The sequence below is a fragment of the Centrocercus urophasianus genome, unplaced genomic scaffold, assembly GCF_019232065.1.
Source record: "Centrocercus urophasianus isolate 14NV4802_14NV808 unplaced genomic scaffold, USGS_Curo_1.0 seq_25, whole genome shotgun sequence".
Classification (NCBI taxonomy): Eukaryota; Metazoa; Chordata; class Aves; order Galliformes; family Phasianidae; genus Centrocercus; species Centrocercus urophasianus.
The window spans coordinates 4,310,139-4,335,671 of NW_024884811.1; the positions used below are offsets into that span (position 1 = coordinate 4,310,139).

The 25,533-nt window shown below is 36.5% G+C and overlaps 1 protein-coding gene across 1 annotated transcript in view; it reads left to right on the forward strand.

Moving 5' to 3' along the window:
* Positions 1–24,478, forward strand: part of SCAMP1 (secretory carrier membrane protein 1) — a 42,043-nt gene extending 17,565 nt beyond the window's left edge. The window contains exons 3-9 of the mRNA XM_042825848.1: positions 4,826–4,924; positions 5,178–5,289; positions 8,395–8,523; positions 13,147–13,306; positions 15,159–15,260; positions 19,294–19,411; positions 20,672–24,478. Coding sequence (XP_042681782.1) covers positions 4,826–4,924; positions 5,178–5,289; positions 8,395–8,523; positions 13,147–13,306; positions 15,159–15,260; positions 19,294–19,411; positions 20,672–20,836 — 885 coding nt within the window. The 3' untranslated portion in view covers positions 20,837–24,478. The remainder of the gene's footprint in view (positions 1–4,825; positions 4,925–5,177; positions 5,290–8,394; positions 8,524–13,146; positions 13,307–15,158; positions 15,261–19,293; positions 19,412–20,671) is intronic.
* Positions 24,479–25,533: the final 1,055 nt, after the last annotated feature.

Here is a 25,533-nt window from a genome sequence, read left to right on the forward strand (position 1 = left end):
CTGTTCTGTGCACAAAGAAGCAAAATTGGTTCTGACAGATTTTTGGCAATATCAGGCATTCACAGGTAGTCCAGTAGTCATATACAAAAGGAAGAGTTGAATGCACGCAACTGGTGAAAGGGCTCTCTGGCTGTGCAGCAGTTCTACTTCCTGCAGGTGGGGTGTTATGAGAAGATGGTGTCTCATGAGAATATTTTTACAGTGCTTTGCCATTTTATATGATTTTTCAGTGCAACGAGTTGTGAATGCTTTATCACATGAAACTGTGAAGAACTTACTGTAAGCTAATGTTCCAGAAGGGATTTTATTAGGATTGTTTTGGGCTTTTTACATGAAGTTAGCTGAATTCCTAATTGAGCTGATTTTATAAGAGGTGATAGAGAAAACCTGTGCTTAATCTGTGTTTGGAAAGTAATAAAAAATGAGCTTGTGGAATCACTTTCTAATAACTGTGTACAGAACTCTTAGTCCTACTGCTTTGTCTACAGGCTAATGAACGGTTGCTTTGACTTCTCAGAACATTTTGTTTACATGTATGAAGGAACACTCTTGAGTACCCTGTTTGCGATAAGGCTTAATTTCTGTTCTCCCTACTTTTTGTTTTCCCTATATGCACTTTATTGAACTTCTGTTTCTCCAGTAATTGCTGAACATTAGAAAATGCATTTGCAGGGAAAATAAATTATTTGTGCCGCTATGAAGTAGACAAGTGGTTCCAGGTAATATCTGACTGCAAATAGCAATTTACCCTTCTCTTCTGTATTCTCATTACTGCTGGTGATGGTCCAATAATAAGAGATCTTGAATGCTAGCAGGACTTCTGTTTCAGGCTGTGCAGTCCTCCAGATTAGCAGTACTGTGCTAATGCTTGAGGACGTACTTATTGCTTCTAAGAAACTCTGGAACTTTAAAGCTTTGATTTTCCAGGGCAGCTGGATATTCTGGTTGTTTGATTCTAAGTAGCCGTGGGACTTTTCTTCACTGCTTCTTAGCTTTGATTGGAGGTACAGAAATGATTTCTTAGTTTAATAGGAAGAGTTAGTGCAGCCTTTGTTTTAAATGGTTTCGTGTTTACAATACTTTCTCCATTAACCTGCAAAAGATGGGTTATAATGCCTGTGATGATAGCACGTAGAGTTAGTCTTTGAAGAATAAACTAGAAAAAAACACACTAAAGCAATTCTGAGTATCTATCATTGCAGATACATTGGAATAATTAAGTTCATTTCCCTATATGCAAATTATGATAACACAAGTAATTGTTATGATACAATGGTTTACAAAAAAGTGCATGCTTATTTCTGTTCTTGATGAAGAAATACTAGTATGTTAACATAACTAGCTGTAGCTTATGAAGATGTTGGCCAGAATGTGATTTGTGTTGGAATTTTATTCTTAACTTACAGCAATTTAGAAGGTAGAAATATCTGGTGAGAAATTATTACTGATCTTGAAGCAGATATGTGATTCTTCTTTTTCCTCATCACCTCTGACTCTCTTACAAACTCTTCTATCATTGTTTTCTTACACTGTGCACTAGCTGCAGCAAGAGATAATAAGTGATAAGTGTTCAATAGCATTATTTTATGGGGTAGATGTACTTATTCTAGCTTGAAGGTAACAGCATAGGAGAGCCAGCAGCCATTTAGATGCCACCTGAGAGGAGACAAATCATGTTGACTTTTTGCTGATTTTGATTTAAACATACAGTAAGTGTGCTCCTGGGGCTAGACAGCATTTGAAAACAGAGAGGTTATTTCTGAAGAAAATTTAAAGAGTTTAAACTCTGGCAAGAAAGCATGAAACTCTGAGGCAAGCTCTAAGGTAGAACAGTTGCTTTAACTGTTAACAGAATTAATTGAGAAACTTTTTTCACAGAAGGAAGAAGCTTCCACCATCTTTAAGGTTATAAGAATACTGATAGAAGTTAATAACATAGGAAAAAGCTTGATGAATAATTTCTTACAAGTAATAAATCAAAGCAAGTGTCTTAAACTTGAATGCTCAATAAAATAGGCTCTGGAGCAGTAATAAATTGCTGGAATCAAGGTAGTATTTGGCAGAGTATTAAGAAAACTGAAATGGGAAGTTGCTGAAGCGTAAACTGGAATGTACCTCAGTTGGCCTCGCACTAGAGGAAAGAAAAGTGACAGCTGTCATACTTCAGAAAAAGCTTTTCATAGAATTCAAGATGATTCCAGTTCTTTATTGGCTAGGCAGAGGACAAAAATCTAAGCGTAAGAGGTTTTGGCTTTGTTGTTTTCTTTCTTGTTTTCTTATCAGACAGGGACAGTCTGTCAACTGGGAGAACCCTGTATCTAATCACTGCAGCTTTTAAAAAATCCCCTCTTAACTACTTTTCTGTAGCATTTCACTCAGCTGCCTCTATGCTGCAAGGTCTGGGAACCAGCAGCTCGAGAGACTGGGGTGAGTGAACTAGGTGCCTGTAGCTGTGGCCGTGCCCCCAGGTAGTGATGTCTGCAGTATTAACTTCCTCTTTCTTCTGAGAGGGGAGGAGTGCACACTGTTGTGTGCATCTATGTTTTACCATAGTCCTGTCAGTGTTCTGTGCGGATGTTGTTTAAGAAAGTTAGTGCCCTGCCTGGCTAGTTGGCCGTATTAATGTTTTCAGAATGAGTGTGTATTTTTGTGAACCTTGAGTACATGTTCAGCCTTCCATCAGTATTCAGCATTCATTGGCCTAAAACAGGGAGCCTTCAGGATATTAAGGTGCATGCACTGGGCTCTACCAGTAGGAAATTTCCTAGGTGGAGGGAGAGTCCCAGAGGAGTCCACAGTCTGAGACTGCTGGATGTGGCAGCTGTTACCCCATGTCAGTGTATGTGCAGCAATATTCCAGGCTACATGTCCACAGCTCCAAATTACTATTTCCGTCTCATTTTTTCCATGGAGCACAGGCCTTTACCTCGTTGGCCAACCTTCTTCACAGCTGTCCTTGTATGCATAGTAAGCAGCAAAAAGCTGTATAGATAATTATAGCTAGCATATAGTAGAGCCTGCACATCTTCAGTGAGCATTAAAAACAGTTCCTTTACTTACAAGCATATGTGTGTGTTTCAGTCATCAGCAGCACTGCAGGCTGTTTGGATGATGTATCTTTAAAGGATAAGCATCTTTGAATTAATTGTTCAAATATTTTCTGGTCTACCAATCCACCTTTAAACAGTATTACAGGTGCCTTTGAAAGGCTGCTGCAATCATTATGGAGGCTGCAGGTGGTCCATAGTCTAGCAGGCAGCTGCTATCGGTTATGCTTTCAAGGTCTTTGATTACTTTGGCTGCAAAGCTGTAATAGTCATACTTCTGGGGGGGTCTTCTTTAGCACTGTTCTCTTATACAGTACATAATGTATGGAGTTTTTGTTCAGTAGGTTTTTGTGCAGAGTCTGAGTCTTGTGTTTAAGTAGAAAATAGAACTCTTGGTAGTTACCTGGTTTTCACAGTCCTCATGCAAAAGACCTTTTGTTGTTGTTGTTGAAGAATACTCCAGCATAAGGAGTAGTGGTATTAACAATCTTTAGCCAAATTTGTTATCCTAAAATGATGAATAATCTTTATAAGATGAAAAGTTTAAGCCACCATTTCTGAAAGAGTATGAGACCTCTGGTATCTCTCCGTTTTGTTAGAAGCTAATGTATAAAGATACTTTAGAAATGCTGGAAACAACTGTGTTGCTAAGATGTTGCAGTATTACATATATAGGTGGGATTTCCTTTGTCATGCTGATTTCTCTTCAAAGTATTGAAGTGTATTTCAAAAGATGATTGGGAAAAGTGCATACAAAATGGACCAGATTATGATTTCCCACCTTAGTGGTATTAGTTGATTTCTGATTCAAATATTTTGTATTTTATTCACACTCCTCACCATATTTTTGTTACTGATTTCTGTCTTACTATGGTTCTGTGTCTTACAAGATCACAGAATAGCAAAGTCTTTCATACTGCAAGCTGTACACAAAGATAGGTGTGAATTGTACATTTGTCCCCAAGCATATTAAAAAAAAACAAAAACAACAAAATATCAACTGAATTTTATGAAAATGTATCTCTACTATGATGTGAACTTGAGGCAATAGTTATTTCCTGGGATTTATAGTCATTGGTTGACATGAGAGATGTGGCGAAAGCCAAAGATGTCAAAAAGGAATACAAAGAAAAACAGCCATCTGAGCTTTAAAACAAACAAACAAACAAAAAACAACTCAACCCTGATCATCTAAAAAAAAATTCTTGTAAACTGTTTTTTTTGTTGTTGTTATTTAAATGGAAAATGACCAATACGTGAGACACAGGTTACTGAAACTAGATGCTGCACTAAGTGCTACTGAGATAGTTAAACAATGTGTTACAGATCCTGAATTTGAGCATGTAATACAGTGGATTGTTTCTCCAAGTAAGCAGGTAGTATGGGCCTTTGTTAAGTCTTCTGGAAGACATTACTATAGACAACATAATGTTTGAGAATGAGATCACTGGCAAATCCAACAGTTCTCTTAATAACTGTCCTTTCCCATGTCCATTTCTGAACAAAATTAGAATTATATTTACTTTCTAGTAATTACTAAAATTCTTTGTGTCCCTGTGGCAAGTAGTGCAGTGTAAAAACAACCAGCAAAACACTGCATCATAAAATCTATTTATCTTTTTTCCTGAAGGTAATAAATATTGTAGGCAGCATATCAGGTTTTCAACTTATCAGTAACACTTCCTTTAGAACAGTTGTGTTAAATCTTACCAACTTAATGAAAAGATGATTATTAGAATAGGAGACTCTTTCCCTATAACTGTCTCTTGTATTCTTAGGCTCCTCCAGGAAATGTGAAAATGCCTAATGTACCCAGTACTCAGCCAGCAATAATGAAACCAACAGAAGAACCACCTGCTTACACTCAGATTGCAAAGGTTTGTCTATAACTTTCAGGCACTAGATTCCTTTTAAATATAATTATGTAACATGCTTCTGGAACAGCCTTCTATAAATAAGTATTGTTTTCCTGCTGATTTATGAAAATTAATACAGCTTTAACATAAGCAGTTACTCCATGCAACACAAAGTTACTCTTATGCAGAACTGGAAACGCTTAATTATGTGAGGTAGGCTTAGAATATTTATTTTTGTACGTAATCGATATCTAATTATGTCTGTTTTGTTCAGGAGCATGCCTTGGCCCAGGCAGAACTACTAAAGCGTCAAGAAGAATTGGAAAGAAAAGCTGCTGAACTGGATCGCAGAGAAAGGGAAATGCAGAGTCTCAACCAGCAGGGGGGTATGCATGAAAATTGTTTTTTAATTGCAGAATTTAATTTCTTCTAAGCAACCATTTTTGCTTTATAGTGACATTGTAAAACAGATCTGAAAAGGTTTTTGTAATCTCTTCTGGAAAATTCATGTCCTTTGAAAAAGTTCATACAATCCAGTAAAAATGGGCTTGTACAGTGCAAATTTTCACAGCAGTAATATTAAATGTGGCCTTTGTTACATATTAGCCTCAGCTGTCAGTTATTTTTATTCTAATCTCCAAGCAATTCTATTTAATAGAAGTGGAATGTTTTCAGAAGTAACCTCATCTGTAGAATGCCTTTTTTTTTTCTCCTCTGAATTTATAACTCTAGAACATCTCAGTTTTGTAGCGTTTTCTTATCTTTTAGTATGTTCTGGGTATAATATTTATGCAAATAGCAGAAAGAAAGTATTAATCTTTGATATGAAACTTCAGAATCCGTAATCAAGATCTGCATCTCATTTTGTCACAAATTGTAACTGTGCTGTTTAACACCATCAATTTTCATACTGCAATTTCACAATTGAGAAGATAGCTATATTCTCCTCACTGAAGATTTAGCTGAGGATACTATTCCTTTTCAAAAGGAATAAATTTAGACTGAAATTATAAGAATACCCCAAAACACTTTGTGCAAGGGTGACTTTTGTGTGGTCTTTTCTCTTGCACCTTGATTTCTGTCCGTTTTATTTTCACATGATTCTCTGAGGTTTTATTTGCTCCTTTGGAAATAGAATTGTACACCTCTATATGTATAATCACACAGTAATTCAAATTCACAGGGAATTTTCTAGCATGTTGTATACCCTAGGATCTGCTTATGGAAAGAGTCACATTCCTTTCATAAAACCATTTTTATTTTCTCTGTACTTACTCTTTTCATTGTCTTCATTAAATCTCTACCTGTCCTCCAACATAATGATTTTTTGGTTTATTTTTTCATTTACTTCTCCATATTACCCTTCATATAATTTCAGTAACTTGCATTGTTGGTCTGAATTGATTACTTTACTCTTTTGTCTTTTGTGACAATTTCATTCCTTTTCATCTCTGTTTCAGGGAATAGAATCTAATACCTGATGCACGTTTCAGAGTATTTTTAAGCTGTATTTATTGTTTTACCAGCTTCAGTTGTTTACATTGAAGCACTTAAAGAACGCGTAAGAAACTAAAGGATTCTTCAAGAAGGCTGAACAGAAATGAGAGCTCCTAAAGCTTTAAGGAGAATGCTAAATTTTTAGCAAATGCCCAAGTAAAAGATGCTGCAAAGCATGAGTTGTGCATTGTGACTGAGAAAAATGCGCTTTTCCTTCTATTTTTTTCTTTTGTTCTCTCATTCTAACTGCTTTGGAAGTGCTGTAGGGGTGTCTTGATTGCAGAATAGGGCGTTCTGTAATAATACTGTGGATATTTGCATTTAGTTCAAAATGGTGGCTGCATATCTAGGACACTCATCTTATACAGCTGGCCTGCAGCTGTAAGATCTTAAAGTCTGATGGGTCTGCTCAATACCACATCTTTGGTCTTCTCTGTTCGTGTTCTGTTCAGTATTGCTTGTGAGCTGGCTGAAGTGTACTGCTTCTTATTTCAGCTTGTTCATTTGGCTGGTCTTAAAAAATCCATCAGTGTACTGGGATGTCTTCAGTGATGTGCCCACAGTACGAGTGCAGTTATGTTCACAGGTCCTGAGGTAGTAACGTTCTGAATTAAATAAATCTGAGCTAGATCTTTGCTTATGATTCAGTACTGGAACATGACTGTCTTAGAATAGCGATACATGAAATATCAAACCATCTTACTATGCTGTCTTTCAGTCTTAGTTGAAAACTGGCGCTGGCTTGTAAAAGCATATCAAATAGCATCATTAGTAACTTGAATTATTTGAAGATATCTGAGTTTTTCTGTTACTCTTGAAACTGAGAGAAACGATCATATACTGCCAAGTAAAGATCTGAATTGTTATCAATATTTTTCATAGAAGAAACTCCACAGTAGTTTTTAGAACAAGTGGGCGTATTAATTGATTAACTTTTGTACATTCTTATTATAAATCATCAGCTCTAAAAGCCTAGGTGAAAAAAACTCCAATGAAAGGGGCAGACTGTTCTGCAGATCCTCACTGTTGAGGACTTCTGTGGACAGAACTGTCAACTTCATCTTCTGTTGAGTGAGGAAAGAATTTATTTCATAATACAAGTTTGTAAGATTTGCTAGCTTTCTGTTCTTACTAGGTGAAACTAGTGAAGCTATCGTTGAAGATGAAATTTGCAAGCAAAGTATTGTCAGAATTTCAAATAAAGATACTTTTAATTTTGTCTTTAACCCCCCTTTTGAATATGGTGATTTATATGTCTGTTGTGTACAGGATTTGAAATGTTATGGTGAAGGTTTGTTAGAATTATCTTAGCTGGATCTCTTAATCTGTATTTGTTTACCCTAGTAGATCAGCATGCAGGAATAAAAGATTGTGTTGTCTTTGAGTCCTGACCGTGTCTGAAATCTTTATATGAAAATGTAATTAGTTCTGTAGGGGCATCTTCTGTAGTTGAGAGTATTGTAACAGGTGCTTTTCTTAACTTTTATGGGCTTAGAAGCAATACTTTAACTACAAACTGTATTAGGAACTAGTTAAAAGTTTTAGAGCTATCCAGATGTAAAAAAATACCAGGATTCTGAGAATTAACACGGCCTTTCTATCTCTGGCCTTTGTATTCAACAAAATGATAGGTGGGTATAGCACATGTTGGAGAAACGTGCATTTAGAGGATAAGAAACGTTGAAAATTTGTTTTTCTGACCAAAGCTTACTTACTGTTTGGTTTTTTTTTCAGTGTTTCTTTTCTTGGTACTCTATAGGAGCTATCAGTTGCTTGCTTAGGCATTTACATAGATAAAATAGATAGAATTCACTCATTTCCTTGATCTGTCTGAATTTCATCATACCTTATTTCTAAAATTTGTTAGGATTGGTAATAAAACTCTTGGGTTTTGGTAGCCCAAGCTATCTATAATCTCTTTTTCTAGTGTAGAGAGATTGAATTTGTATTATAATGTATTTTTCTGTTTTTTTAATTATTATTATTATTTGCAGGTAGAAAAAATAACTGGCCACCTCTTCCTGAGAATTTTCCAGTGGGACCGTGTTTCTACCAGGACTTCTCTGTAGATATTCCTGTAGAATTCCAGAAGACTGTAAAGATCATGTACTACTTATGGATGTGTAAGTATTTTTTTAAAAGAAGAAGCAAATAGCTAATTCAAACTTGACGATGATGCTTCCTGCTTTGGCTTTTGCAACATCTGTGATATATTTTTAAAATCCAGAAATTAAATATTTAAATGAAACTTTCTTGTTAGTTTTGACTTTAGAAACACTGAGTTAGTTCATGGAAAATTCCCTGGGGATAAAAGGTTTATCCTAAAGCAGTTTTGCATTATATATTGTATGCTATTTTAAATCTCATTATTATCATAAAGCAATATTTGACCATTTGTTACCTTAGAAATAATTTTACTGTTTTTAATATCAGTTTGCATATGAAGAAATTGTACATTTCTGTATGTACAATACATGGTTCACAATTCATTGTTGGTGTTAATATACTGTGATTTTAAATGTGTAATATCCATTTGCTTTAAGGTGCATACTTACAATTCTGTGTAATTTTAGTATTAGTATTATTTTAGTATTATTTTGTATTATTATCCGTATGTTGCCCTCATTCAGAGAACGTGTTTTGAAGAAATGCTGAATGAACCAAATATGCAAATGACATTCTACCCCTTTGCAAGGATCAGGGCTCACCAAACACTCCAAAGGATGCAGTCTCCAAGTAGAGATCCTTCCCTTGTGGTTGCCAGCCCTTAAATGAGGTTAGGGAGGAATGAAGCTATGATTTATGCCTTCCAGTTACACAGGTGAATTGCTTCCACCTGTGCTCTCAGGGCCGTGCTCCCCCACCAGGTGTTCTCAGTTGCTGGTTCAGGCCATGACCTAACAGTTCCCATACAGCTGTTAGTATGATTGAAGTATGTATATGAAACATGTAAAATGAGTAGAGAACATTAAATCGATTCCATGTCACTCAGTTCAATTCATCAGTTCCACACCTGCTTGCTGTTTTCATTGCTGGGCCATCAATCATTAACGTAGGTCCATTGTAGGTAGAGCACATGATTAGTCATTCTCAAAAATCAGACAGGCATTTCAGATTTATATCAAATGAAAGGTTAAGGGCTCAAGAATTTTAAGATGCTAGTACTTTCTATTCTGCATCCTCTTTCAGAACTTCCTAGGACTTTTAAGGCCTAACGATAAATCTGGGACTGACTGCTCCGCACTTTGTAAAGTTTTCCTGTCTTTTTTTTTTTTTTTTTTTCAGCTGTAAGAACATGTCATTTAATGTGTGTGTGTTTCTGTGTTGGTTTGGTTAGTGTTAATTTTAATACTTTTTTCTTGACCATTATCTGGCCAAGATTGGCAATATTTCTTCAGTATCTGAAGAAACTTGGTTTTACCTGTTTCAGATCTGTGCATACCTTATCTCGTGAGAATACAAACCTGCTTGTATCCTTATTCCTGTGAATTCATCCGTATTTTCTCTGCTTCCACCAGAAGTCAGAGTCCTCTGATTTCTTGATGTGTTTTCTTCTTTGCACGTATCTTTTTTTCTTCCTGGAAAGAGCCACCCCTTTTTCTTTTTTCACTGTGTGCTTCCCCTTGTTTTTGGACTATAACAGTTACATGGTAATGGCTTCTGTCAGCTGCCAGTGGTTTGTTTCTGCACTCTTTTTTGCTGCCACTGCTGTTTTGGTGACTTGCAGATGAAATAGCAGTTTTTCTTTCTCTGTGACAGTGGGCACTGGTTTTTAGATCTGTTTTTAAATGTTGCTAGAAGTGAAATGTCTTGTTTTTTGATCACTTTCTGACACCAAATTTTTTTTGGCTCAGAAGCCTATTTTCTAGTTACACTCCCCACAGCACAATTGCATGTGCAAAAAGAACAGTGTTAGTTTTCAAGGAATTTTTCTTATTTAAAGTTTAGGAACTGAAGATCTCTTTAGTCTTATGGAAGGCATTATGGCATTTGGCTTGGTTTCTTGTTTTTGTTTGAATTTTTCCTGTGACAAGATTTTCGAAGGCAGATGATGTAAACTACAGATGATGGTGGAAGTATACTCTTAAGGTGTCAAATTTTGTGATATTTTCCTATTTAGATTTCTTTTGTCTCATCCATTCTCTTCTGAGGATACAATCAGTAGTGTGTATTCATCTGCGTTCATGTTTTGTTTTGGCATTTCCTGATATCTTCAAGTGTGGGCACTTCATAAGCTCCTTCCAAGCATGCTCTAGTGTTGCTGTCTTTATCATTAGATGATGTTTCCAAGTATGTAATTTAATTCTCCAGTGCTGTCAATCATCTTACCTGTGCCATCTGTTGTTGTTACAAAAGACCATGTAGCTCCTTTAGTTTTTTTTTTTTTTTTTTCAATTGAAGTAGCATAGTTCACTCAACCGTTCTTTGTTGGTCATGTTTTCTAGAGTTCTGATTGATGTAAGATCTGTTGATATCTTACAGATTTGCTATTTGGTCCACTTCAAATTATTATGGCATTTTTATTATATAGCATCTAGAATTGGACAGTGTGGACTGGATCCAGTATTTTAGATGAAGTCTTAGTGTACTGTGTATAGAAGGAAAAAAAATGTCATACTTCTGATAGTATATGCTCATACTCCTGTACACTATTAACAATTCTTGGGGTTTTTTTTGCAACAGCTTGGTGTTGTCCACTCATGGTTTTGTGGTGGTGCATAGTGACTGTTGTTGTCATAAGCCCATTCAGGAAGAGCAGCACATCCATGAGCTGTGTTGGTTGGCCAGTGGGCTGTGTATTGAGGGACATTCTTTTTTTTTCTAAGCTTCTGTTCGGGTGAATTTTCAAAGTGAAAATCATCTTGTGCTGATCAAAGCCTGTTTTATTCCTATGGCAAATATTTGTCATTCTTAAGGTGTGTGTGCAGATGTCCCCCACCCCTTTCCAGAAAGAGCAGAACAGACAAGGAATGAAAGTCTAAGCTCAATTTTAAGCTAACTTGTGTCTTCAAAATTCTCCGTAGACATCTCATTCACGTCAAGAATTCTGTTAGAATTCACATTCTGTTAAAGGGTGGCAGCCCAGCAGATTCCTGGGGGAAAAGCGTATTGTTTAGCCATGTATCCCAATGAGGACTTTATTGTCACAGTCGTTGGATGAGTGCAGAGTTGTGCCAAACACTGAAGTAATTTCAGCCCTCGCAGTTGTCTTTGAGGAGGTAGAATATTTTTAGAACTGTTGCACGGAACTTGGAAACACCTGCCTGCTCCCACAGTGTTTGTGTGAAGGCATTAGCTCTCAGAACAATTGCGTCTAGTAACAGATGCTTCCAGTAATCAAGGAGATCTTCCTGTTTTCCAGTATTGTCTAGAAAGAAGAAAAAGACTACCCCCTGAGTTAGTTTTCTCATATTTATGGAAGTATAGTAAGAGCTTGTATCATTTGTTGGGCTTCCTGATGAGTACACACCAGAATTCTAGCGCGAGTTTCTCGGAACAGTGCTAAGATACGTAAATGAATTAAGCGCACTTTATTTGAAAGTATGATGTTTTCTGGTTTTGGTGACTCTGAAAGAAGGACTTTTCTGAGGAAGATATTTTGAGTTCCTTTATTTTTGGTGCAGTAATGTAGGCATTTTGTTTATCCACTTTTTTTTTTTCCCTAGTAAGTTGATTTAAGGCTTGCTTAAAGCACTGATTGAGAGGGAATGAAGCAAAAAGCTTTGAAGACTATTTTCAGAATCTTCGCAATCTTACCAGTTCTTCTGTTGAACTTACCTTACAGTAGAATAACTCAAATATTTCTCGTAAGCAGCTTCTTGCAGCATTGTTTGCATACTCTTAATTAAGAGAGTGCTGCACGTTTTACAGTGAGCCGGTAGAATCACTGCTGAATCACTGGGTGCTGCTGAACAGGCACAGAAATTCATTTTTATCTTCTTAGTATCCAGAAAAAAAAATAATTTCTATGCCAGATACTATGGAAGTGTTTCATAATCAGGTACTATGAAAATATTTTCATAATGTAATATTTCTTACTACTGCTGTGTTTTTAGTTCCAGGAGTAAAGTACTTTTGAAATAACTGTCAGAATGCCAATGCATTTCCTTCAGTTGAAATTCTAACCTGTCACGTGATTATGTTTTATGGATCAGTGTATTTTCAAAGTATAGTATTTTCCTCTACTACATGTAAGACAGATAGCTTTTGGTAAAAATATATTTGATGTATTTTATATTTAGGTTATATGTTGAAAGTTCCTTTCAAATTAGAGCATGTCTAATGCTAATTTTTAATATGTTTTGCATCACTTGTAGCATTGTCTTTATAAACATATAGTAAAACAGTGGAAATGTATTTTAATATTAAGGCTGATACTCTGCATTTATTTACTTGCCTTATTTAAGAGAATGTAAACAGCCTATTAAGTGCATATGTACATAGTCAAGTAGGTGTAGTAGAACAATCATCCATTACTGCTGTAAAAACTTTTTTCTTCACCCTTTTAGTTGTAAGCGTTTTATCTTCACCATATACCTGTTAAGACTTGATTTCTTTCATTCAGTGCTTTCACTTGGGAATGTTGACTTTACCTGAAAGTTACTATATAAAAATCAGTTGGATTATTGCAGAGAGGATGTTTTATTTTCAGCATGTTTAGTGTTTTGGGTATTACTTTAACAGTTAATCTTTTCATACATGACCATAATTTAATTAAGACTTTTCTTTTACTTGTGCTTCTGCAGTCCATACAGTGACACTGTTTCTTAATATCTTTGGATGTTTGGCCTGGTTTTATGTTGATGCTACTCGAGGTGTTGATTTTGGATTGAGTATCCTCTGGTTCTTGCTTTTTACACCTTGTTCTTTTGTCTGCTGGTACAGACCACTTTATGGAGCCTTCAGGTAAAAAACCTCATCTTGACTTGTAATACATTTCTTAAATATTCTACTTGTAGAAATGCACTAACATTTTAGCATTTTTGTGATTAGGATGGTCCTTTAGTCTGACTTCGTTAGAAAAAAACAGTATGTCTGCCATTAATTTAATTTCTGTATTTCAAATATAAACAGCAGTACTTAGAAATGTCATGGAACATCCTTTAAATATATACCGTTTCTACCACTGACATAGTAATAACTTTTTTCTTTTGGGCTGGTAACAATTTTAAGCAAAATTCTCAGTGTATTTCTATCCCTTTGCACCTGAGTAGATTTACAGTTAAAGGTTCTTAAATTTTTGGCTTCTTAAGTGAAATTTATGAAACCTGCACTTCATTTTTTATTGTCCAGTGGCCTGAAATGCCTGAAGTTACTGTAGACTGAGATTCTTAAGCTTGAGTAAAGCTAGCATTTAATAATCAAGTTTCAGTATTTTTTTTCCAGCTTTTACTGATCTGTATTTGGTAGGCGTCACAATCTTGAAATGCATCAGTGTTGAAAAACAGAATGGTTGCAAAATTGAACTTTCTCATGTTGATTGAAACAGTTTGAGTTTTCTTGCTCTTAGAATATTTTTTAAATTGATTTTACATTGAACTGAATCAGAATATTGTCAGATTAAATACACTTAAATTGTTAAAGATTTATAGTCGCAAATTGCAGTGTAGCATAATCTTTGGGCTAAATTACATGTTTCTTTTTGATAACCAAGGAAATGCTGTTGTACCTACTTATCTTTGAAGATTTGTGTAGCTTAAACTACATTTTCTCCTGTCAACTTGTTTTTTAGTAACAAACAATAATACCAGAATGCATGATGTAAATAATAACTGGTTGGGTTTCTTTTCGTTTTTGTAGAACCCAGTATTCTTGAGAGCATTAGAGAAGTGGTAGCTTTAACTGGTTATAGATCTGACATAGTGATGATTTATAAATAATTGTTATTCCTGATTTGCTGGAGGAATTCAGTGTCGCATTCTCTTCTAGGGTTTTAGATCTAGTAAATCTATAGCATTTCTTAGTTTTTTGGAAGACAATTACTCAACTTTTATACTTTCTTTTTGTGCTGAACAGCTGAAGGCAGTACTTACTGAACTGAAAGTATTGAATCAGTAGTAATGAAAACATTCCCTCTACAAGAAGTGTTCCTGCTAACAAAACCTGATTGCATATTCTTAGTTGGTATCTTAACTAAGTGACTTTATTTGGAACTTCGGGAGCAAGCATGTCAATTCGTCACTAGTTTTGAGATCTTCTTTGAGGCTTTATCTGTTCATTTGGATTTGGATTTTTTTGGACAGGCTGTTGACACTTCATTCCTTGTCAAGTTGGTATTTTAGAATTTAAACAAGCATAATTGTATATTTTGCTTTTAAACAGCAATTGCTTCAGTACTGTGATCTGCATTATATCTCCATAATTCCAAATTAGATTTTATTTTATTTCAAGTAAAAGATTTTTGTACAACACTGCCAGTACTGTGAATTTCAGAGTTCTGTTCTGCATTCACTGTGGCAGAACTTCTGTGTTTACTCTAAGAGGCCCTGCTTTGTGCTGAACAAAACACAAAGAAGTAGCACCTTGCTGGTATTTGCACCTCTTGAAGAGATGCAAGAGGCAAAGATACTGTATTAAAGAGGAAAACTCTTGTAAATAAACAAAAATCACAGAATCAGCAATACTTGAGGTCATAATCAATAATTCAAAATAGTTTTCATATAGTAAATGCAGATTTTTTTTTTTTATAGTATAGGGGTTTGTCAGAAGTCCTTTATTTCCTGGCTGCATTACATTCTTTTTTTTCCCCCTCTTTCAGGAGTGACAGTTCATTCAGGTTCTTTGTGTTCTTCTTTGTGTATATCTGTCAGTTTGCTGTACACGTACTTCAAGCTGCAGGATTTCAAAGATGGGGAAACTGGTGAGTGTTCTATTTTCTAAGTATGACAAACATATTTGATATAGCACCTGCAGTATAGTCTGTGGTTTTGTGTGTGTGTATATATATATATATACATATGCACATACACACATATGTTGTTTTCACTAGAATTGTTACATTTGGCACTCAGAAAAGCTTAAGTGAAAGATATCCCAGGAGTGTGAGGTACTTCTGTTACTGGGCTGTACAGAGTTTTGCTGTTTAATGTACACAAATCTGAACTACTTTTATACTTTCTGCTATGTTTTAGTGGTGTATGGAGGTGTTACATGCTTAGAATAAGGAAAGAAAACACAGAGAAAATTAGAGTAATTTAGAAATAATAGTATGCTGTTTGCCTTTTTTGTTATTGTTGTTAGTTATTTGTTGTTATTTCATGTTTAACACTTGCTAATGAAATTTGCTAAAACTTGCAGAATGAGTCAATGTGGTGTTTGGGAGCATATAGTGGTCTATGCCTGGAGAGATTGTGAGGTTTCCTTCTCTGGAGATTCTCAGGATTCACCTGGACACCTACCTGTGCAACTTACTGTAGGGTACCTGCTTTTGCAGAGGGTTTGGACTCTTGAGGTCCCTTCCAACCCCTGCAATTCTTTGTGATTCTGTGTGATTTTTGATATTGTTTGAAAAGCTCAAATGTCTAAGACAACTGCGTATTCTGTAGTAGTTAATTTTTCTTTTTGCTGCACATTAATGCAAGGCTGCTCTGAGGTTAATGTCTCCTATTTTATTATGTTGGTCCACATCAGAGGCAGATGTTGGTGGTATGGCAGTAGATGCTGAAACTTCACACTGGTATTCTGTTACATTTTGTTGTTGTGTGACAGATGGCAGCAGAGGGATAGTCTGCAAAGTGGCATCTGACACGGACGTGTGTATGGTGCAAAGGTGTGTCGTTGAATTCCTCTACACAAAAAAAAGTTACACCCATTGACAGTCATTGACACTTGCTGAATGTTTACGGAGACCAAACAGTGGATGTGTGCACAGTGAGGAAGTGGCAGTGCATTTCATCAATGGCAACTGCCACCTGATCACCTCCACTGGGGTGCAGATTTTTACAAATGTGCTATTCAGCTCTTGTTCATGGCTGGTGAAAGTGCATAGCTAAAGATGGTGACTGTGTTGAAAAATAGTGCTTTTTAGCTAAGAATTTGCCCTATCAAATTGTGCTGTGCTCCTTATAGCTGCTGTGGTTTCCATGGAAATGAGTAGGAGCTATCACTTTTGGAACCACCTATGTATATAAGCTTTAATTTGAAAGTCCACCGAATCATAGAATCACCAAGGTTGGAAAAGTTTCAAGGTCATCCAAACCAACCACCCGCCTACTATCAGTATTTCTCTACTAAACCTTAGTACAACATATAAACTTTTCTAGAACACCTCCAGGGACAGTGACTCACCTGCTTCCCTGGGCAGCCCATTCCAGCTCCTGACCACCCTTACGGAGAAGTTTTTCCTAACATCCAACCATTCCCTCTAGCCCTACAGCTAGTTAGATGGGAGAAGAGGTCAACCCCTATCTCATCACAGTCTCCTTTCAGGTAGTTATAGAGAACTATAATGTCTCCCCTGAACCTCCTCTTCTCCAGACTAAATAATCCATGTTCTCTCGGCTACTCCTTGTAAGACTTGTGTTCCAGACCCCTCACCAGCTTTGTTGCCCTTCTCTGGACCATCAGAGGACTCCATTTCTTTCTTGTAGTGAGGGGCCCCAAACACACTGTTCAAAGTGTGGCCTCACCCGTGCTCTGTACAGAGGGATGATCACTTCCTTGCTCCTGCTGACATCACTATTTCTGATTTGGGCCTGGATGCTATTGGCCCCCTTGGCCACCTCAGTACACTGTGGCTCGTGTTCAGCCGAGAATCAACCAACACCCCTGGGTTCATTTCTTCTCTGCAGTCTCCCATCCACTCTGCCCCAGGCCTGTGGCATTGCCTGGGGTTGTTGTGGCCAAAGTGCAGGACTCGGCACTTGTTGAACTCCATCCCAGTGGCCTCAGCCCTGAGATCCAGCCTGTCCAGATCCCTTTTCAGAGCCTCCCTACCCCCAGGCAGGTTGATGCTTCCTCCCAGCTTGGTGTCATGTGCAAACTTACTGAGGGTGCACTCAGTGCCTTCATCCAGGTCATCAATAAATATATTAAACAGGACAGGCCCCAGTACCAACCCCAGGGGAGCACACACTTGTGACCAGTCACAGCTGGATTTAATTCCATTCATCACCACTCTCAGGGCCCGGCTCTCCAGCTATCTGTTTACCCAGTGAAGAATATACCTGGCCAAGCCATGGGCTGCCAGTTTCTCTTGGAGCATGCTGTGGGAGACAGTGTCAAGGCTTTCCTGAAGTCTGTATAGACTATGTCAACAGCCTTTTCCTCACTTTTCCTTATTCATCAGGTGGGTCGCTCAATCATAGAAAGAGATCACGTTGATCAAGCAGGACCTGCCTTACATGAACCCATGCTGGCTGGGCCTTATGGCTGGTTTTCCTGCATGTGCCATGTGATCTCACTCAAGATGATCTGGTCCATAACTTTCCTTCTCGCTGAGGTCAGGCTGACAGGCCTGTAGTTCTCCAAGTACTCCTTATGATGCTTCTTGTAGATGGGCATCACATTTCAAGCCTCTAGTCCCCTGGAACCTCTCTGGTTGACTAGGAATGTTGATAGATGTTGGAAAGCAGCTTGGCAGTAACCTCTGCCAGCTCCTTCAGCATCCTCAGGTGGATCCCATCTGACCCCATGAACTTGTGATAGTCCAGGGGCAGTAATAAATCTCTTAACTGTTGTCACCTGGATCATGAGGAGTTCACAATACTTGAATTTTACATTTAAAAATTATTGGGAATTGTTACCATTCCTGCAAAAAATCCTCAGCAAATCAGAGCTAGCTAAAAGCATGATTGCAGTAGCCAGTTGATAGCATGGAATGCTGTGACTGGCAGTACAGTATTTAGGTAATGATATTTTTCTATATCAGCTATATTTTGCAACTAATCTCCAAACACTTGTACAGCAGCCAAAACAATACTGCTTTAAGCTGGTGCATAATGAAAAGTCCTGTTTCATTATTTTTTTGCTCTCAAATTTATTGTGTTCCTTTTTTATAGATACCATGATTGACGTGAGAAAAATAAAGTAATTTTGTAGGGGCCACTTTCCTAGTGTGGAATGTGCTTCTAGGGATCATGCTTTGCAAGATGAGTATAAAAAGTAGCCAGATCAGAAGATGCTGTTTACAGTTCAGACTTCGGGGATTTGCAGTAGAGTCCAGTTGGGCATAGGGAATCAGAGCAGTATGAAACAGGTAGAGGAAAATTTTAGTGTTTTGAAGATTTACAGAATTGATTTGCTCTCTTAATTGGAAGAATCTTCCATCTTGATGTTCTGTTTTTCTTAAGGCAGCCTGCTTTTTTGTGGTTTAAAGGTTTGGTATTGTTCTTCGCTGTTGATGTTACAGTTAAAAAATAATAATAATAATGTTTAAAGTAGAGAATGAGTAGTTAATACGACTTTTGTGTTAATTGATTTATTAGATAAAGCTTTCTACTTTAATAAATTATCATACTAACACCAGTTGAGAAACTTCACTCTGTGAATATAGCTCAGTAAATCTTCCCACATGCAAGATGTATGTATAGTATATTTTTGTGTTGTTTTTAAAGAAATTTTAAGAGTTTTTTAAAGTGACTTTTTCACAAAGTCATGCAGTTTTAAATCAATCTGAACTGATATTATGACCAAGGGTAACCAAGATTGATAAACTACTCTGACATTTCTTTAATTTCTTGACTTATACTGAAGTTTTCCTGACAAAGTAGGAATGTAGCTGTAAAAACTGGCTACAATACAGAAATGTTCTCATTGGCAGTTTTTCTGAATTTCCTTTCAAAACTTTTTGGAGTTGACTAGAACCCGGAGTTTATCTAGCTTCCCTCTGACGTGGATGAATGGTTCCTGTACTGTTCAAGTAAAGTTTAGTGTTTTTCTTTTTCTTCCTTCAGTGGATGGATTTCGTCTCTTACTGGTCTTAATAAGAGTATTCCTGTTGGCATTATGATGATCATCATAGCTGCACTTTTCACAGCATCTGCTGTGATCTCATTAGTTATGTTTAAAAAGGTAAGCTGTTTATTCCACTTTTCTGCTTTCTGTGTTTGGCCTGGAATTTGTTTGAGAGTGGCACACAGTCAGAAAGCAGGGGTTGATGATGTGATATTCCTGGGAGGTCTGCTGTGCTTCTGTAGTACTATCTACCTTACTCCTATGTTTAATGATTTTCACATAGCAAAACTATTCTGTCCCTCAGACATGAGTCAGAAATTTTAAGGATAGCTTAGAGATGTCAACCTCTCATTATTTCTTTTCTCCATAAATACTGAGGTACAGGAGAAGGAATCAAGAAAGATGTAGAACAGGGTTGGTTGGTTTTTTTTTTTTTTTTTTTTTTTTGTCTCTCTGCCATATGCATCTGCATTCTTTCAGAAAGCCTGCATGCTCAGCATGCTCAGATGTGACAGGGTATAGCTTCACAAATGAAAAATAGTCACATTTCTAACATAGGAAAAAAGTTACAACATCAGTTTGTCTGCTGTGTGTAATGGAAATATCTTTATAATACTATTTAACAACTTTATCAACTATTTAAAGACTTGAGTGAATACGAATCTAAAATTGAGATCTCATTTTAGTTCTCAGGTAATTGAAGGTTTCTCAGGATTTTGTTTTTGTATTATAAATCGTAAGCTGTATTGTTTGAAGAGTTTGTAAGCCATATGGTTATAATCTCTGCTTATTATGCAGACCTGTTGGGCATCATGCTAGCAGATGCATATCTACATTGCTAAGTTATTTTGAACTACACTCATTAGTAGCTTAGCTTAATAGATTCTTATAAGCATGTAAATTAGAGATTTGTTTATCTAAAGATTGATGTAGAACAAAGCTTTTCAGATTGTTATTGGCACAGTGGCACTACTTCTTTGGCTTTGTTTTCAGCTTCTTTTAACATGGACATTCACTTTCAATGAGTATGCTAAATTATAGGCAAATTGAGACGTAAGGTTTTGCAAGCCATGTCCCTGTGTAATACTAAGAATACAGCCTGTTTTGCATACTTAAATACATTATTTTAGAAAGTGAGTATTAGAAAAGTTAAAGACCTTTTGAAAGATCCCTGTGAAAGTGTAACAGAAATCCGTGTGATCAAATTGTAGAGCAGGGCAATCAAAATCTGTAGGACCTTGTGTAGGAGTAGTCTGAGTCATTTCCAGATCCTTCTGAACATGAAGTGAGATTTCTCTACTGCACAGCTCTCCTTTGCTGTTACTCTACCAATGCAATGGAAAGTTCATAACTGTGGCTGCTTTCACACGTTCCTAGGTTCATGGTCTCTACCGCACAACTGGTGCTAGTTTTGAGAAAGCACAGCAAGAGTTTGCAACGGGGGTGATGTCCAACAAAACTGTACAAACTGCTGCAGCCAACGCCGCATCGACAGCAGCAACCAGCGCAGCTCAGAATGCATTCAAGGGTAACCGAATGTAGAGGAAATAAAAGAAATTGTTGCGGTTCTCTTTGATTGTGCTTTATTTTCAGGTCATTTATTCTGTTTCCTAAAAGCCTAGAATAAAATTAACACAGCATGTTTGTCTTTTCTCCAGCTGTGCATGGGTAAAATGGGAAATGTTAGTTTTGTTCTATTCTGAATTTATTTATTTTGAAAGCATATTCTCTGCTCTTCTTTTAGAAGTTTCTATCTATGATGTAAAGCCCTCTGTATTTGGGAGATAAATAGTTTCAACAATTGGCCTCATATTGAACAATGGTATCTAATTATCAAATAAATATATTAGGAATTTGATAAATTCTTCAAATTTTTTAGGGTAAGTCTTTTGATATAAACCTGTAAATTTGCATGAATGCTGTTGAGTTATCTGATCATACTGAAATCATGTTTTGGTCCAGAATTTACTTGCACCATTTTATAGCATTTGTTTTATCTATTTTCATGGAGTATTCTCTTCCTGTGAGAAACGACAATGATGCATAAACATTCTTTGTAACGGAATGTCTAATGCAGTGTACAAGTTAAGAAAGTTAGCTAACGGTTACAATCACAGGCATAAATGATTATATACTATGTTTTTTATTTCAGTATTTCTTTCTTGAGGTAATAATTTTGCTGGAAAAGAACAGATATTGATGTTTAGAACACTAGTTTCTTGTTTAGCTCTCCTCATTGACCTGCAGTGGTATTTTTGTTTTGGGGATCCTTAGATTTTTTTTTTTTTTTAGTGTGGTTTGTGTTGAACAGTGGTACTGAATCTCTAGCCTTGTCAGTCACTCTGTTTACTGCTTGTCCAAAAATATAAATACACAGTATTTAATTTTCTTACAATAATATTGTCTAAGATGAATCTTTCTAAGCAATGGCATTACAGATACTTGAATGCATTTTTACATAACTCAGCCATCTCTGTGATTTACACTTGGAAGAGCTTCCTGTTTCAAACTGAAAAAGTGAGAACTATTCATCTTTCACAACGTCATTGAGCTGAAGGCCGAAAAGATTGAACGGTTACTGAGGAACAGAACAGTCAGTAATGGGATGTGCCATTGTATTGTTCTAAAGTTTAATCAGGTCTTTAATTATAAAGTGATGGATTTGTCCTTTGAAGGTTACATTGAGTTCCTTGATTTGGCTCATGAGCATAATATTTGGACTATTTTTTAAGCTTTGTTTTAGAAAATGAAAGCAGAACATCATCCCATGACCTGTAGTGTAATTTTATTGTGGCTGAAATTTTTTCAGCTCTTAATGTGTGAATCACTTTTGGCAGGATTGAGCCAGAAGTTTCTGCGGCCCCTCCATGCTGACCGATTAAATCTTTCTCATACAGTGTATTTATAATAACATAAACTTTCTATTTTTTAGTGCTATTAACTTCATTCCTTGATGAGTACTAGCATTAGCTGTAGTAATTAGTCTTCTTTATTTTACTGACTTCTTTAAATCCAACTTGAGTTTGGATAAATGTAGCAGTTTTACCTACACAGAAGTTTAATAATAATAATATGCTATCATCTAAATATTCTTTGAATCACAATGTTAAAAGCAATTTAAATGTTCTATCTAATAGGGGCTCTAAAATTTTACAGTAGTGAATAGGTTAGCCTTGAACTTAAATCTGTGTGGGATGTTAATAAAAGCTTTTCAGACAGGTCTTCATTTTCTGCTGAGATGGGGTCTACACTTCTAGCAGCTGTGCATCAAAGTTGTTCTTTTCAAAATCCTTCAAATTTGACTTGGCAGTTCTGTTTAGGAGCTGTAATACAGATTATTTTGAATCTAAATTGAAGGAGTTGTCTTGGATCTCCCTCGGATTTGAATCCCAGTGACATAATCCTTGCTTTAAGCTGAAGAATGCATAATACAAATTACCTGAATATAATAGGGAAAAGATATAGATTTAGGTATAAAAACCTGAATTTGGCAGGCATATTTTGCCAAATGTTTAAATGTCAATGAGGATGTTCAGTGTAGGCTGGGTGTCGATTTGTAATGTGCTGGGCTGAATATATGGATCTAAACCTTGTAAGCAAAATTCAAGAGGCAGTTATGTGAGCTTTTGAACCAGAAATCTAATGCTTTGCAGCCCAAAAGGGAGGAAGAAGTTTGAGTTTACCTTTGGCAACAGAAGGCCGATGTTGGTTAAAATACTTTTACCCAAATAAAATGATATTTCAGCCTCTTACTAATTACCAGACTATGGCACCCACTTGTCATTTTGTAGTATTGTGACAAATTGAGTACAGAGTATGAAGTTTAAACACTGGAATGTCAGTAGTCATTGATACGTAATATAGGAGTATTTATCATGGGGATGTTTGTATATTTTGTAAATTACTAACAATGCTCTGTCATCCTGGTGAATGTCATGATTCTCTACAAATACACTCCTTCTGTCCCTCTGTTGCATGTCTGAGCTGTTCAGAAGTTTTGTATATTTATTGTATTAACACGGTGTCACAGAATAAAAAAAAAAACAACTTTTTTTCTGGGATTTTTGGTCTGTATAGTTTTGAACAAAATAGTTTTTTCTTTCAGAATTCAGGATGACATATGAGGCGGCTGATCTATGTAAAAATCTCACTTGCCTTTTGTAATTCTGTATATAAATGCTTTAATTATGCTGAAATGGGAAAGATGCCCACTATTGAAGTTATACATTAGGATAATCAGAACAGCCGACTCAGATATTGTAAGAAACATTCTCAAATACTTGCAGCCTGCTTCCTTGTGCTAGATAGGTAGAGAGTCAAAATCTAAACATGTTTTGTCATTACTGAATGAAATTCTGTGGCTATCCATTGAATCCTGAAACGTTATTGAAAGTAAAATGAAGTTGCTGAAAACAGCATTGGTTTGGTACTGCTTGTTTTCCTAATTTTGATTGAGTTGACACATGTCACTGCTGTGTCTTGGTCTTTTATTCACTAGGTGCTACCAGTCGTTTTTTTCCTGTGATGTCACCTGTAACACCACCTCTTTTGTACTGAATGTATTTCTGGGTTTTATTTGAATGGGAAACAAAAAATGAGTTTATCTATACCTCTGTGGTATCAGTACAGAGAACAGTGCTCAGGCACAGCCAGGATTATTCTGGGAGAGGGTGGCAGATAGGAGACTTTGAAGACGCTGGCACACGTGTACATCATTAAGTAGTGAAGGTGTTCATCAGCTTGACCTGTGTCTTTGTAGCTTAATGATCTTGGGCGGCAGTGGCAGCAGTAGAGGAACAGGTTTTGAACACCTTACATAAGGGACTGTGCGTATGTGCACACCTGCTTTGAAGTCCACAGGGATCTTTAAAGTAGTGATGCACTGAGTGGCACCTGTCCCTGGATTTGTTTGGGCTTTAGATTTCCAAAAGTCAAGGAAAATGCTTCAGGTCTTTCACCATAAGCTACTCCTGCTAGCTTAGAAAGTGTCAGAAGCTTAATTAATTAATGTAATCAGACCTCAGTAACTATCAAAGAAAATGGACATCCTGACTTCTGTTTCAACTAGTAAAAGCCTTGCTTCTGGTTCTTCCATAAATTTGCTTAGAGAGCAACATGCAACTCTTAATTGTTTGTCAAGTTGCAGGTGAAAAATATGCACATTAAAGCAAGTGTAATTTAAAAGTCTGTGACTGAGCAGTTTTTGTTCTAAACTTTGTCTGCACACCTCCCACTACCCACCTTTTCACGAGAAAGGGGTGGCAGTGCTTTAGTTGCAAAATAAAAATCACGTCAGACATGTTTTTAATTAGAGAGTCTCTTTAATGCGACTGTACTGTATAATGCATAGGTACAATTTCAAATCACATACTTTTTGATCAGTAATTGTTAGTCAGAAAACTAAAACACTAACAAAATCACTGGGCTGGGTTCTTAAATGCTATTAAAGCTACAGTTAAAGAAAACTTGCTCTGGCTAAACATACCTGATATGTTTGAATTAAGATAGTCATGCTCCTGTTACAGATCAAAAACTCACATTTTAATTGAAATTTAGATTCAGAAAAATAACACATAAGGTACATATTTCGTGCTAATAAATGTACATAGTGGTGACTCAAGAACAGATAAACAGTACCACAAATAAACCATGGCTCAACCTAATGTAGCTGGGTTGCCACAGCTTTTCTTTCTATGGAGCGTGGCTGTGCTGTGTGTTGCTGCCAGGCCCTGCTTTTGCTGGGCTCTGTCCTTTCCTTATCATAGGCAACAATGCCCATGGCTGTCAAGGGACACAAGTGAGATACGCTTATGTGGGATTCAAAACTGAAATGACTGGGCTGAAAAAATCTCAGAATCCAAAGAATGTGGAATAAAAATGGATAAGAAGGTGATATAGACAAGAAAGAGCTCAGTAGCAATTTTTTTTTTTTTTTTTTTGCAATGCCACATTATAAATAAAGCACACTGAGAAACCTAGCTGAACCTTTTCAGCTTTCAGATTGTACACAGCTAGAAATAGCTACAGCTTCACATTTCAACTGTCTGTATTATATAGATTAAATCACCCTAGAAGAGATTTTTGTTAGATCTTTAAGCTACTGTTAACATTGTATTCATCTTCAAAATCCATAACTCTATTGCATTATTCTATGCTTAGTCTGTCCACACCACTAACACACACCAATTCTTCCCTGGGAAGTCCCTTTTCAAATATCCTGTTCAATAGCAAAAGCAACC